This window comes from Epinephelus fuscoguttatus, linkage group LG5 (assembly GCF_011397635.1).
Source record: "Epinephelus fuscoguttatus linkage group LG5, E.fuscoguttatus.final_Chr_v1".
Taxonomy (NCBI): Eukaryota; Metazoa; Chordata; class Actinopteri; order Perciformes; family Serranidae; genus Epinephelus; species Epinephelus fuscoguttatus.
Window position 1 is genome coordinate 301,812 of NC_064756.1, and position 15,689 is coordinate 317,500.

The 15,689-nt window shown below is 43.1% G+C and overlaps 2 protein-coding genes across 3 annotated transcripts in view; both read right to left on the reverse strand.

Annotated features, from left to right (window-relative positions):
- Window positions 1-10,687, reverse strand: part of LOC125888584 (zinc finger protein 345-like) — a 39,440-nt gene extending 28,753 nt beyond the window's left edge. The window contains exon 1 of one of the 2 annotated variants that reach the window (XM_049575999.1): window positions 10,311-10,687. In XM_049575999.1, coding sequence (XP_049431956.1) covers window positions 10,311-10,421 — 111 coding nt within the window. In that variant the 5' untranslated portion in view covers window positions 10,422-10,687. The remainder of the gene's footprint in view (window positions 1-10,310) is intronic. The other variant, XM_049576000.1, reaches the window with a different exon arrangement.
- A 4,873-nt stretch (window positions 10,688-15,560) lies between these two features.
- The window catches only part of LOC125888445 (uncharacterized), a 1,728-nt gene continuing 1,599 nt past the window's right edge, over window positions 15,561-15,689 (reverse strand). The window contains exon 3 of the mRNA XM_049575830.1: window positions 15,561-15,689. This exon is cut by the window's right edge and continues 621 nt beyond it. Coding sequence (XP_049431787.1) covers window positions 15,561-15,689 — 129 coding nt within the window.

Here is a 15,689-nt window from a genome sequence, read left to right on the forward strand (position 1 = left end):
GACTACGATGGAGCCTCCTTTATCAGCAGAACGAATGATAATGTCATTTATTTTTTCAATTTCATTGAGACATTTGATTTCAGCCTCTGATCAATTTTTCTTATAGTTTGTCTTTTTGTTTTTCTTATTACAGGCTGTAATTAAATCATTTTCTACCAGGTGGCTGTATGTGATGATGGAGGGATTGAGGTTGGAGTGGGGAATGAACCTCGATTTCTTTTTGAAAGGTGTGGCCTCTCTATCAGTTGTTACATTAATGTCCACTGTGGTGTTTCTCAAAATGACATCCCCATTAGTCAACACATTTAGTCTGGAGGAAAAGAAGTGCTTAAGCTGAAGGGAGCGGAAAAATTTGAATGTGTCAACTTTTAATGTGAATGGATCAACAGTGTTGGTGGGACAGAAGGACAAACCCCTGCTTAAGACATCAGTCTCTTCATCACTCAGTTGCAGTCCGGATATGTTGATTACCGTCTGCTCCAGTTGCGTTGGGAGCACCGCGGGAGTTCGGGAGGAGCTGCTGCGTGTCCTTTGTCCCCTCGTGCCCCGCCTCGTCCGCCTCCCTGTGAGCCTTGGTGATGCTTGGCGTTGCCCAAACAAGGGTTGCTGCTACGTTGGCTGTCTGCGTCACTGGCCTGCAAGGATTCCCAATCACTCGCGGAGGTGGAGAGCCTTGCGTAGGTCGGTGGATGTCGGGCTGGGCGGGGTTTTCAAAGGTGTTTCCTCTCTTCTTTCCATTCTTAAACTTCAACATCAGCGTAATCCTTCGTGTCCCTCTCATATTTCTTCAGTTTGTAACTTTGTAAATCTTTTTGGAAGGATATGAGGGAGGTTGAGATTTTCTCAGTGATGGTTTTGAAAGTTTCTGTGTCCACTTGTGCTGTGATCTTTGATCCCAGCTCGTTGATAAGAGCAGCTGTCTTTTCTTTCTCAGTCTTAGTTTTGTCAATGATCAGGAGCATCAAGTCGAGAGAACATTTATTTAATATCTGCTCCCATTTGTGCATAAACTCCATATCATCCAGGCCAAATGAGGGAGTTTTTTTCAAGCGAAGCCCGCTCCTCCAATATTCGGAGAGAGTAACTGAGTGCCAGAGGAGTCTAACATCTCTCTTTTTCAAATCTTCCAAGTCTCTGCTGAAGGACAGGATACATGGCTCTGGTGTGGCAATGACTTCTTCAAATAGTGAGTGCAGCAGAATAATGCTTGCACCTTGTTCATCCGTGTATGACAGAGTCTCTGAACGGATATCAGTAGTTGCATTGATAGATGCAAAAGTACTCATCTTTCACAAGTGAGGCGAGCTGCACAGAGAGGGAGAACGTCCAGGGGGGTCTCCAGGTATATTCAGGTAGAGGGAATCTCTTGCGCTCCAGCCCTTCCGCAATTGGAGGTCGGTGCTTCTCAGACCAGGACAATATAGATCAAAATCACCCTGTGGGAGAATCCACAAGAAAAGCACTGGAGCACTCAGATCACTTGTGATGAATTAATTAATGACTAACGTTTCGACGGCAACTGCGTCTTCATCAGAGTCAAACAGTACAGCGCCAGGTAATAAGGTTAATTATCCTCCAAGTCACATAGAGACTCTTCTCATTGGTTTACAGAGAGTGGGACGTAACCCAACAATTAGCCAATAGTACTGTGACAGCACTCACACAGCTCGTCAGTACCAGAATACACCACCAGTGCAGTAAAAACAATCCCATCCAAATATATACAATCTTAGCATTGCATTACAGGAAGCAAGAGAGGTTAAGCTCCTCATTCAGTGGTTTCATGTGGTTCAACTGTTTTGAGGGTGTAAATCCACCAAGCCTCTCTTTCGAGCAGTTTTTTTTCACCATGTCTCCCCCTCTCTGGGATGGCGAGATTTTCTGCTCCAGCTTCACAAAAACTTATGACACAGACTGAACTGAACGGAATGATAGGCAGTTATGTTGTTGAGAACATGCTCCCGTTATCAACAGTTGACTCAAGACTCCTTCAGAGCCCTCATTGGCAAAATACCGGGGAAAGCAGGTGCCGGTCCGCCATGCAGAAAGACATTTTCTAAATACATAGATGCCGAGTACGCTAAAATGAATGCCGAACTCAAAAGGGGATTGGAAGAATTAGAATATGTCTCTACTACTGCAGACATTTAGACTGCACACAATAAAAGCTATTTTGGCGTAACTGTCCTTTGGATACATCCACATAGCATGGAAAGAAGGAAAGCAGCCCGGCATGCAGACGATTTAAAGGCTGTCATACACATGACAGTATTGCAACTGAACTTGACAACATTTACTCATCCTATGGCAGATCCCACAAAATAACATCAATTGTCATGGATAATGGCTCTAATTTCGTCAAGGCCTTCAAAAAGTACCAGCCAGTCGAGGAGGATGAGTCTGGGGATGATGAGGATGAGGTGACTTTTATGAACATTAATGATGTCTTGCAAAACAGTGTTGGTGATGATAATGATGATGTCGTAATTACTTTGCCACCACATCAGAGATGTGCATCACACACCTTGAACCATGTTTCATGTACTGATATTGACAAGTGGATACTGTCAAGACCAGAAACAAAAGCGATATACAGAAGTGTCACGACCAAACGCGCAGCCTTATGGAACAAGGCTAGCTGTTCAGTTACTCAGTTAGTACTGTATGGTAATGAAGCCACTAACAGTAGCCTTAGACATTCTTCAGGGAGGAGACAACTGTTTCCATGGCACACTCCTACCCACGCTGGAGACATTGATGTTCAAGACCCTGGATATGAAGAGTGGTCTGCAAATCCTCATCGACCTTCCAGAGGCAATTGTTACAGTAAGAACTAGTATTTATCTTTAAATACATTAAATACATCCATACATTATGAAAAAAATATAATGTAAAATGAAATATATTTATAAACATACTCATAATGTGTAATGCTCTGTGTGTGTGTGGGGGGGTAGTCAGTATAATATGTCCTTTGCATTATATATCATTGCAGGCAATCAAAACGAGTTTTGCAGAGGTGCTGGAAAGCGAGAATGGCGTCTTGGCTGCTGTGACTCTGCCCAGGTTTAAACTACGTTGGCTGTGGACACAGGACAGGAAGGACAAGGCCAAGGCAAGTCTGCTGGCAAAGTGCCAGGAAAGTGCTCGAGATGAAGACCAGCAAACAGGTGCTACCAGCACACCAACACGCACTGACTCAGCCACAGAGTAGGGCTGCACGGTATGTGTGGTAGATGGTAGAAATTATATAAATTTGGCCCACGGTAGAGATTTGCGCTCTACCGTCCTATCATCGATGACATCATCGCACCTGCCTCAGTGTGAAAATGGCTGCGAGCACAGAGACAGCGGAGCAAGAGGAGCTGGTTCACGTCCGTGATTTAGCGTACCACGTGCAACATGTGTTGCTGGAGAACTTGTGAGTGAGTGAGTGAGTTAATGTCTTATGAACAGCCCTGGACTTCTCAGACTCTTTTAGCGACTTACCGCTCAGAGGGAACTCATTCAGTGTCTCCTCTGGCAACAGCACAGCGTCTCTCCCTCTCCTCTCTCGCCGTGCACACACGGGAGTTGGTTTTTGGCAAGAGAGTTTGTCATAAACCTTTGGTAATGTAAACCTATGTGACGCTAGGGGCTCCACAAAAAACTCCATATGTGAATGTGTGATAGTTGTGGTATCATAGCAGCCTGTCACAGGTTACAGCTGATGATTAGAGGAGAAATGGCAGAGCATAAAGGTCCAGGTGAAAAAAAAACCAACTCAGTCATTTAGGATTTTGCTAAAAGAAGGAAATTACCTTTTATTATAGATCATATATAGAGTACTGGGTTTTAATTTTGAGTTTTGAGATCTGCATTCTGCACAATAAATGCTCTAAAAAATACATTATATCTTTGCTTTTGTTGTTGTTTTTTATCAATTTAGTTTTGCTAAGGGACTACAAAACCCATTCAGAAACACTTCTATTATAACTTTTACACTTAAATTTATATCGCGATATACAGTGGTGGAAAAAAGTTTTCGGACACCCCATGCATTTGTGAAATATTGCATTAAGAATCACTCTTAGGTCTTCAAGTGCAATTTCTTTTAGTACAGTCACAGCCAAAATACTAAATAAATCCCAAAAAAGCCATTAAAAACTTAAAATTGATTGGTTCCATAAAAATACATAAGAAATTTTGAGTATTGGGTCATTTTGGTACCAGTGATGAAGGTCGTTCTTTTTATTAAAAGACACAATTTTTGTTGCCAAGCTTCGTGTCTACATAAAGCCAGCACATTTGAAAGTTCTTCAGACACAAAAATGGCTAAAACAAGGAACCTAACGTAGGAAACACGCCTGAAGATAAAGATTCTCAGCCAGGAAGGGTACAGCTGCCGCCAGATAGCCAGGAAGTGCAGATGCAGTCCTTCAGCAGTTGGATACACTCTGCAGAAATACAGACGAACCAACAGCTTGGAAGACAAACCAAGATCTGGGCGTCCAAGGGTTTCTTCAGCAAGAAATGACCGCATCCTGATCTGCATGTGCAGGCAAAACCGCCGAATGACATCACAGGAGCTTCAGCAGCAGTGGTCAAACCAAACTGGTGTCCAGTGTTCCACCCGCACTGTACGTGGCCGACTTTTAGATCATGGCTTAAGGTCCTACAAGGCTATCAAGAAGCCCCTGATCAATGAGAGACAGAGGTTAGCCCGGCGTCGTTGGGCCCAGGCACACAAGAACTGGACAGCCAGGAACTGGAAGAAGATTTTGTGGTCAGATGAGTCCAGTTTCCAGCTTTATCTTCCTCCTACTAATGTGAGGGTGCAGAAGGCCAGGCGAAGCATTATCTCCAGCATGTACAGTACCTACTGTCAAGCATGGTGGAGGCAGGATCATGGTTTGGGGATGCATGAGTGCTGCTGGTGTTGGTCATCTCACTGTCTGTGATGGCACATTGAACTCTACCAAGTATTGTACCATTCTCCAAACCCACATGCTCCCTTCTGCGCGTGCACTGTTCCGTCGAGGTAAAAACTGGATGTTTCAACAAGATAATGCCCTTGCCACACATCCAAGGCCAGTAGAACTTGGCTGCAGGAGCACAGTATCCAGGTCTTAGAGTGGCCAGCTCAATCCCCGGACATGAGCCCCATTGAAAATCTGTGGTGGATTATCAAAAGGTCTGTTTCAAAGCATAAACCAAAGAATTTAGAAGAATTAAAAGCAGTAATTCAAGAAGAATGGGACAAGATTACCCCTCAACAGTGTGAAAGGCTCGTGGGGAACATGCCAGCCAGGATTAGAGCTCTACTACGTGCCAATGGCAGGACTACTAAATATTAATTTGATGATGTGATGGTTTATTTATTTTTTGTTCAGTTTTGAACACATTCTCTGTTATTTGTTGACTTTGATACCGACAATGTTGAGAACTGACATACTGAAACTGTCAAGAATTTAGTTTTGTTAGTTTTTCTTGTAAACAATAAACAAAAAAATATAATTTATATTTGTTTGTATCTGTATAATGCAGCCACACCTTTTGAAACACAAGAAAGATTTTTCACAAATATTTCATGATAATATTTGAGACTGTAAAATTTTAAGGGTGTCCGAAAACTTTTTTCCACCACTGTATACCGTTACTGTGAAGGGATTCGATTTATACCGTGATATGAATTTTAGGTCATTCCGCCCAGCCCTACCACAGAGGATGAGTTCTTTTCCTTTGAGGATGAGGATGACACCTCTGCTATTGCTGAAAGTCAAATCGCGGATTATTTCAAATCAGGAGCACAAGGGATGGACAGTCTTAATGGATTTCCACTAGTAAAGAAAATTTCACTCAAATACAATGCAGCCACTCCATCCAGTGCCCCCGTGGAGAGACTGTTTAACCTGGGGAAGTTCGTCTTCACTCCAAAGAAGAACAGGCTCTCTGACCAGAAGTTTGAGAAGCTTCTACTTTTAAGATACAATCACTGGTGTAAGGGCTAAGATGGTCACAGTAGAAGACTGGGTTGGCTGGGTGGATGAATGAATGCATGCATGCATGGATGGATGAGTGTTAGGAAGGAGTGTATGGATGGATAGATGAATGAATGAATGTTTAGGAGCTAAAGTTGGATTTGTCAAGTAATTCATATTGCTAAACTGTTTCTTTTGTTTTTAAAATACTTGAAGTACAGTATGTCTACCAGTTGTGGTCTGTTGAGGTGCAATAAATATTAAAAGTTCTGTGTAAGTAGCTGTCTATGCAGTTCTACTCTATGCAACTGGCTTGTGAAACCCGCTTAGAAAAAAAATCCAAATTCTTAGACATATTTAAACCAAAAAAAAAAGAAAAAATAACGCAATAGTTACTTTCCCTGGTAAATAGTTACTTTTATAGTGGAATCATTCAGTTACTAACTCAGTTACTTTTTAGGAAAAGTAACTAGTAACTATAACTAATTACTTTTTAAAAGTAACATGCCCAACACTGTCGCTGACAGACATCACTGAATAAATCTGAAACCTTTAAAGTTTCCGTTCATGTTCAGACTGATTTCTGCCGTCAGATAACAAAACACATTCATCACATACTGAAACATCTGACTGTGGATATAAACTCTGAGCTCAGCTCTCTGTCGTCATCAGTACAGCTGTGATACGACCAGTCACCATGACAACAGGTCAATAAAATGCGGAGCCTCCATGTATATGTATACATACACACATAAATATATATTTGTATAGATATATATGTGTGTGTATACACACACACACACACACACATATATATACAGTGCTTAACAAACATGTAAACACACACACACACACACACACACACACCGACCCATGCATATAAAAGCAGTTAAAGGATCTGGGGTGGTTGGTTTTCTAGTTAGGAATAAATTGTTTGATATCTATGAAATTACTGTAAAGGATAAATCAGTGGAAGGGATACTAGCATTGCAATTTAAGAACAGGTTTTCTGGATATTGTTTTGCAATATTTACCTGTTTTTTACCTCCTGAAGGTTCCACAAGATCTGCTGGCTCTCATTCTTTTTTCGGGCATTTAACGACTCAGATGTTTAGTCTGTCTAATGTGGATGGTGTTTACTTGTGTGGGGATTTCAATAGCCGCATTGATAGTCTTGATGATTGTGTAAGTGATGTGGATAATATTCCTAACAGAAATAATTTAGACAGCACCATTAATAACTATGGGGAAATTTTAATTGATTTTTTGAGAGATGCAAAATGCTGTGTGATCAATGGAAGAATACCTTTTGGCAAAGATAACTTCACCTCTGTTTCAGTTAAAGGAAAGGCGGTAGTAGACTATATTATTGTTCCTCATGAATGTTTAAACATTTGTGATACACTTTGTGTTTTCACCCCAAATGAGTTAATTGAGAGATTAGGGGAACAGGGGTTTTCTCTACTGGGTGATAGATGTAAATTACCCGATCATTCATTATTATGGTTAAAGGTTCAAGTAAGACCAAGCTTTGTTGAGGATGACTTATATCTACCACACACTATAAAAGCAGTAACACAAAAACACCTCCCTGATTCATTTTCATCCTCTAGCCAATGTAACAACATTTTGCTTAACTTAAGTGTGCAACTGGAAGTTATTAAAAACAATCAAAGGAGTCTGGATGCCTGGTATGATAGACTGTGTGGCTGTGTCCATTTAGAATTGAATAAATGTGTTAAAAAGAAATGTAATACTCATAAAGGTTTTAGTAAAATCTACAAACCCTACTGGAATCAAGATTTGCAGACCCTATGGGACAATCTAAGAACAGCAGAGAAAAGATTTCTAAGATGCAAAAACAAAAATCTGAGGGAATGGCAGAAGATAGAATTTAAGAAAAGCCAAACTAATTTTGATAAAAGGTTACGCACAGTGAAACGTAGTTTTAATAGAGGCCTGTCATTGCATATTGATTATTTACAAACCCACAATCCCCAAAAGTTCTTGAATGAAATCAATAGATTAGGTTCCAGAAAGTCTAGGGAAATACCCATGGAGGTTAAACTCGAGAATGGTGAATATAGTTCTGTTTTAGGAGTAGTATTACAAAAGTGGGAAAAAGACTTCACAGATTTATTTTGTGGTTGCAAAAGTTCTTTTGATGATACTTTTTTGAGTGAAGTAACTAGTATAAATGAGGTTATGGAAACTGAAATGAGAGTTGATGTAAATAATTGTAACTCATTTTTGAATGCAAATTTCTCTGCTGAAGAGGTAAAAAATGTGGTGGATAAATGCAAACGGAAAAAAGCCTCTGGAATTGATGAAATTTCGAATGAAGTGTTGAAGTTGCCGAGATTGTTTGATATGTTACATGAGTTATTTCAGTCCTGTTTTGACAGTGGCATTATTCCGACACAGTGGCACAAGACTGTTATTAAACCTGTTCCAAAATCTTCAAAAAATGATCCCAAACTGCCACTCAGCTACAGGGGAATAAGCCTCATTAGCTGTGTCTATAAATTGTACTCTTCACTTTTAAATAACAGACATGTAGACCATCTTGAGAGGATATGTTTGCTTGTAGATGAACAAAACGGATTTAGACAATCCAGAGCATGTATTGATCATATATATGCAGTAACTTCCATTATACGTGCAAGAATTAAGTTGAATAAGTCCACTTTTGTTTGCTTTATTGATTTTAAAAAGGTTTTCGACTGGATTAATAGGGAACTTCTTCAGTATAGGTTGTTAAATTCTGGTGTTATTGGAAAGTTTTATTATGCCATCAAGTCTCTTTATCAAGCACCTGTTGCTTGTGTTCAGGTTAATGAATATACAACTGGATGGTTTTTACAAAAATTTGGTGTGAAGTAGGGAGATGTTTTGTCTCCAACATTGTTCTCCATTTATGTAAATGATATAGTTCTTCAAATTAAAGCATGTAATTTGGGAGTTAAAGTTGAAGATCAAACTGTAGGAATATTATTATACGTGGATGATGTAGTTTTAATGGCGGAACAAGTCCAGTTGTTTTTAATCTTGGTTCAATAGTGCTGTCATATACTGATCAATATAAATATCTTGGTATGACACTGGATGAGCACATGACATTTAGAGATGCTGTTAGTGTGTTATCTCAGTCAGCAGGTAGAGCCTTGGGATCTGTGCTTAATAAAGTCAAATACTGTGGTAATCTGGGATTTCATACTTACACACAGCTCTACAGTTCATGTGTTTGTCCTGTGTCTGATTATGCTTCTGGTGTTTGGTGTTTCCGGGAATACTCAAGTTGTAATGCTGTGCACTACAGAGCTATTCGATCTTTTTTAGAAGTGCATAAATTAGCTTCAGTTTTAGCTATATGTGGAGATATGGGATGGGAACCTCCAAACATCAGACATAAATGTGAAATGCTTCGACTGTGGAATAGACTTGTAAGGATGTCAGATCAGAGACTCACTAAAAAGATATTTATCTGGGACATTTTACATGGTCATCCCTGGGCTAACGAGATGAAATCCTTATTTAATTTGAATGATTTTTCATTTATCTTTCATAACAGGTTACTTTGTAATATTCAGGAGTTAAAGAATAATATGTTTTTCAAGTATAAGGAAAAGTGGTCTGTCGATATATGGTATAAACCAAAATTACGAACTTACTGTCTCATAAAAAACTGTTATGATGTTGAAATGTATGTGAAGTATAATTTAAACAAAAGACAAAGATCATTGTGTGCACAGTTACGTTCAGGATCATTACCCTTGGCTTTAGAGACCGGCAGGTTTAATGCCATTCCAGAGGAGGACAGACTACTTTGTCAGGTGTGTGAGCTCGGTGAAATTGAGAGTGAGGTCCATTTTCTGTTTTACTGTCTTGTTTATGAGGACTTGAGGGGTGTACTTTTTATTAAAACGTCCTCTATTTATGCTGATTTCTTTTGGCTGGACGAGTATGAGAAACTTGAGCTGTGTTTTAGAAAGGGAATCTTTTTTGTTGCTGATTTTATTTGTAAAGCTTGGGAGAGAAGGCAGAATATTCTGTTTAAAGTCTGAGCCGTAAAAGGGGCTGTAATTATGTATGAACTGAAAATAATAATAATAATAATAATAATAATAATGTACACTGCAACTGTACTTTTTTTTTGGTGTCTTATAAACCCATGAGGGTTGGGCACTTTGTGCATGACACGTAAATAAAAATAATCAATCAGTCAATCAATCACACACACACACACACACACACATACATACATACATACATACATACACATACATACACATATATGTGTGTGTGTATATATGTTTACATGTTTATATATTTGTGACAGCGTCTCCTCACCCTCCTCTGGTCGCCGTCCTCTCCCTCCTGGTGTAGCACGGACACGGCTGACTCCACCGCCGCCTCCATGATCAGCTCGGCCTGACACAGGAAGGTCTGTGTCCGCTCCATGACGGTAAACTCAAAGGGTTACCGAGACACCGGGTCGTTGCACGGTCCCGCTTCAGCTGAGTGTCTCTAACTGTGGGACAAAGTTCGGATGGTTGTCTTCTGTCTTTCTCTCCAATATGGCGCCGAAATACACATCCGGTTCACTGCCAGGCACCGACCTTTCAAAGTAAAGTGCTGTGGGGAGATGACCGCTGGAATATTTTATTTTGAAGGTCTTCACCGGAAGTATAAAATATCCGGAAAGATTCAGGATCAGGCCCTGATCGCAGACGCTGGCTGCGTCCGAAAGGCCAAGTAGTATGGATTATAGTAAACCAAATTTGTATGTAGTATGTCCGAAACCGTAGTAGGGAGGAGTAGTATCTAGTGGTAGTACGTAGTAGTAGTATGCAGTATGACAGTGGGCCTTTCGGACGCAGCCCCTGATCTCAGACCCTGGTCTAAGCACCAGACCCTGATCTCAGACCCTGAATCTGAGTCTGGTGTTCTGCAGACAAATCACTGTCAGAGAAATATTAAAAATAAATAAATATATAATGTGTTTTATATAATAAATAAATGTAAATCGTGTTCGTGTTTTAATATAATAAATAAATTAAAATCATATTTGTATTTTAATATAATAAATAAATGTAAATCATATTTGTGTTTTAATATAATAAATAAATGAAATCATATTTGTGGTTTACGGGCGGCACGGTGGTGTGGTGGTTAGCACTCTCGCCTCACAGCAAGAGGGTTGCCGGTTCGATCCCGGGTGTAGGATGTATGTTCTCCCTGTGTCAGCGTGGGTTTCCTCCAGGTGCTCTGACATGTTCTCCCTGTGTCAGCGTGGGTTTCCTCCAGGTGCTCTGACATGTTCTCCCCGGGTTAGGGGAGACATGTTCTCCCTGTGTCAGCGTGGGTTTCCTCCAGGTGCTCTGACATGTTCTCCCCGGGTTAGGGGAGACATGTTCTCCCTGTGTCAACATGGGTTTCCTCCAGGTGCTCCCACATGTTCTCCCTGTGTCAGCGTGGGTTTCCTCCAGGTGCTCTGACATGTTCTCCCTGTGTCAGTGTGGGTTTCCTCCAGGTGCTCCCACATGTTCTCCCTGTGTCAGTGTGGGTTTCCTCCAGGTGCTCCGACATGTTCTCCCCGTGTCAGCGTGGGTTTCCTCCAGGTGCTCCCACATGTTCTCCCTGTGTCAGTGTGGGTTTCCTCCAGGTGCTCCCACATGTTCTCCCTGTGTCAGCGTGGGTTTCCTCCAGGTGCTCCCACATGTTCTCCCTGTGTCAGTGTGGGTTTCCTCCAGGTGCTCCGACATGTTCTCCCCGTGTCAGCGTGGGTTTCCTCCAGGTGCTCTGACATGTTCTCCCCGTGTCAGCGTGGGTTTCCTCCAGGTGCTCTGACATGTTCTCCCTGTGTCAGCGTGGGTTTCCTCCAGGTGCTCCAGCTTCCTCCCACAGTCCAAAGACATGCAGGTTAATTGGTGACTCTAAATTGTCCGTAGGTGTGAATGTGAGTGTGAATGGTTGTCTGTCTCTATGTGTCAGCCCTGTGATAGTCTGGTGACCTGTCCAGGGTGAACCCTGCCTCTCACCCAGTGTCAGCTGGGATAGGCTCCAACCCCCCCGCGACCCTCAAGAGGATGAAGCGGTTAGAAGATGAATGAATGAATGAATGAATATTTGTGTTTTAATATAATAAATAAATTAAAATCATATTTGTTGCACTTTATATGTTGTTGATTTAACTGTTATTTATGGTATGTCTGTCTGTCTTTGTACCGATTGTTCATTAATATGCACTGTCCTCTTCAAATAAATTGAAATTGAAAGTCTTTTAATAAAATAAATAAATTAAATCATGTTTGTGTTTTAATAAAATAAATAAATTAAAATCATCAAAGTTTTAATTAGACTTAGACTTTAATTAGACACAGAAAGTTCATCATGCTGCCTTTTCTCTTTAAACATTCTGATACATTTCATCGGGGCTGAACGCAGCTCAGTTTTATTCGCTCCACGACTCAGTGGACGCCTTCATTTTCCCATCATTCATCAGTGACTCCTGACAGGACAACGTCTTTGAAGACAATTGTCATAATGGCCAAACAGCGTGATTACAACTTCCTGCTCCATTACATTATGCCCTGCAGCCAGAAAGACTCTTTCGTAATGACTGACGCCGGGTTGATCTTCTGTGGAGCGCTGCCCACGCACAGCATCCGGCATCCAGCGTCCAGCACCTACCACCCAGTGCCTAACGCCCACGGCCCAGAGTGCAGGCCAGCTCATCTACAGCGATAGTTTAGCATCTTTTTTCTGCAAGTGAATCTGGAAAGAAAACAGAAGAAATGTCTGGTGACCGGTTAGGAGGTGGGTCAGTGATGGTCTGGGGAGGCATATCCTTGGAGGGTCACACAGACCTCCATGTCAGAGCCAACAGTACCTTGACAGCTGTTAGGTACCAGGATGAAATCCGCAGAGTGACTGTCAGACCTTACACTGGTGCAGTGGGCCCTGGGTTCCTCCTGGTGCAGAGGGCCCTGGGTTCCTCCTGGTGCAGAGGGCCCTGGGTTCCTCCTGGTGCAGAGGGCCCTGGGTTCCTCCTGCTGCAGAGGGCCCTGGGTTCCTCCTGGTGCAGTGGGCCCTGGGTTCCTCCTGGTGCAGAGGGCCCTGGGTTCCTCCTGGGTTCCTCCTGGTGCAGAGGGCCCTGGGTTCCTCCTGGTGCAGTGGGCCCTGGGTTCCTCCTGGTGCAGAGGGCCCTGGGTTCCTCCTGGGTTCCTCCTGGTGCAGAGGGCCCTGGGTTCCTCCTGGGTTCCTCCTGGTGCAGTGGGCCCTGGGTTCCTCCTGGTGCAGAGGGCCCTGGGTTCCTCCTGGTGCAGTGGGCCCTGGGTTCCTCCTGGTGCAGAGGGCCCTGGGTTCCTCCTGGGTTCCTCCTGGTGCAGAGGGCCCTGGGTTCCTCCTGGTCCTGGTCCTCCTTTTATCAGTATAAATTGATCAATGTTCAGAGAATTAATTTTTCAGAGTCTAAAATTTAACCAGACATATAATTCATAAACTGAACTCAGTGTGTTCATATTAAAACATTTAATCTCGCCTTGGCTTTGAGCTGATTCACAAACACAGGATTCACCAACACGTCCCAGAATGCTCTGACATCATGCTAATCAATCAGCTCATCATCCATCGATAATCAATTCAGTGCATTCATCACATCATCTCTGTTTGCAGACACCTGTCAGCCACCGTGCCCAAAACACTCTACCTCCAGGTGACCTTCACACATTAAGGCAGGTAATGGATCACACAGCTGATTATTGATCACACAGCTGATTATTGATCAGTGAGCTGATTATCTAGAGTTGGATTGAAAACCAATCCTGTCCCTCACTGGCTGTTTCTGTTCTGTTTAGAAATCAGACAACTGGAGTTTAACTGGAGTTAAACTGTAGTTAAATCAGTGTCCAGTCAGTGTAATGGAACGATGGCTGAAACCATCCAATCACCACCAACGTGCCAAAATATTTTCGTTTTAAAATAGTTTTTTTTCTTTAAAATATAAAAAACATCACTTCCTGTTTTTCTTCCACACAGATGAGCATCACAGATTCTTTTTTTTTTTTGGTAAATATAAAAACATTTGATCGACAGATTTTGGTCTTTTTTTCACATCAAGAACAGTTTATAAATATTTTTCTCTTTTTACAGCGCTCTGCTACACGACTGTCAGACTTTAAAAAAACATCTGAATCTTTTACAGCGGTCAGGTACAAAAATAACCAGTAAAAACACAAAGAAAAAAAAAGCTCTGCTACACCTGTACGGCCACCTGATGACCACCTGACAACCACTTGAAAACCACCTGATGACCACCTGTATGGCCACCTGACAATCACCTGTTCGGCCACCTGATGACCACCTGACAACCACTTTAAGACCACCTGTATGGCCACCTGTACGGCCACCTGACAACCACTTGAAGATCACCTGATGACCACCTGTATGGCCACCTGATGACCACCTGACAACCACTTGAAAACCACCTGATGACCACCTGTATGGCCACCTGATGGCCACCTGACAACCACTTGAAGACCACCTGATGACCACCTGTATGGCCACCTGATGACCACCTGACAACCACTTGAAAACCACCTGATGACCACCTGTATGGCCACCTGACAATCACCTGTTCGGCCACCTGATGACCACCTGACAACCACTTTAAGACCACCTGTATGGCCACCTGTACGGCCACCTGACGACCACCTGTACAGTCACCTTACAACCACCTGTATGACCACCTGAAGACCACCTGACAACCACCTGTACGGTCACCTGACCACCACCTGATGACCACCTGAAGACCACCTGACGACCATCTGAAGACCACCTGACGACCACCTGTATGGCCACCTGACGACCACCTAAAGACCACCTGTACGGCCACCTGAAGACCACCTGACGACCACCTGACGACCACCTGAAGACCACCTGTACGGCCACCAAAAGACCACCTGGCGACCACCTGAAGACCACCTGACGGCCACCTGAAGATCACCTGAAGACCACCTGACAACCACCTGTACGGCCACCTGACCACCACCTGTACGGACTTGTACAGCCACCTGACAACCACCTGTATGGACTTGTACAGCCACCTGACAACCACCTGAAGACCACCTGTATGGCCACCTGACGACCACCTATATGGCCACCTGACAACCACCTGTACGGCCACTTGACGACCACCTGTATGGCCACCTGATGATCACCTGTACGGCCACCTGCAACCACCTGTATGGCCATCTGACAACCACCTGTACAGACTTGTACAGCCACCTGACGACCACCTGTACGGCCACCTGACGACCACCTGTATGACCAGGTGCCTGTACCTGTTCGGTCACCTGTATGGACACCTGACCACCACCTGACCACCACCTGACAACCACCTGTACGGACTTGTACAGCCACCTGACAACCACCTGAGGACCACCTGTATAGCCACCTGACAACCGCCTGTACGGACTTGTACAGCCACCTGACAACCACCTGTAAGGCCACACAATGACCACCTGACGACCACCTGTATGGCCACCTGATGACCACCTGTGCGGCCACTTGACGACCACCTGTACGGCCACCTGATGATCACCTGTACGGCCACCTGCAACCACCGGTATGGCCATCTGACAACCACCTGTACGGACTTGTACAGCCACCTGACGACCACCTGTACAGCCACCTGACGACCACCTGTACGACCACCTGTACAGGCAC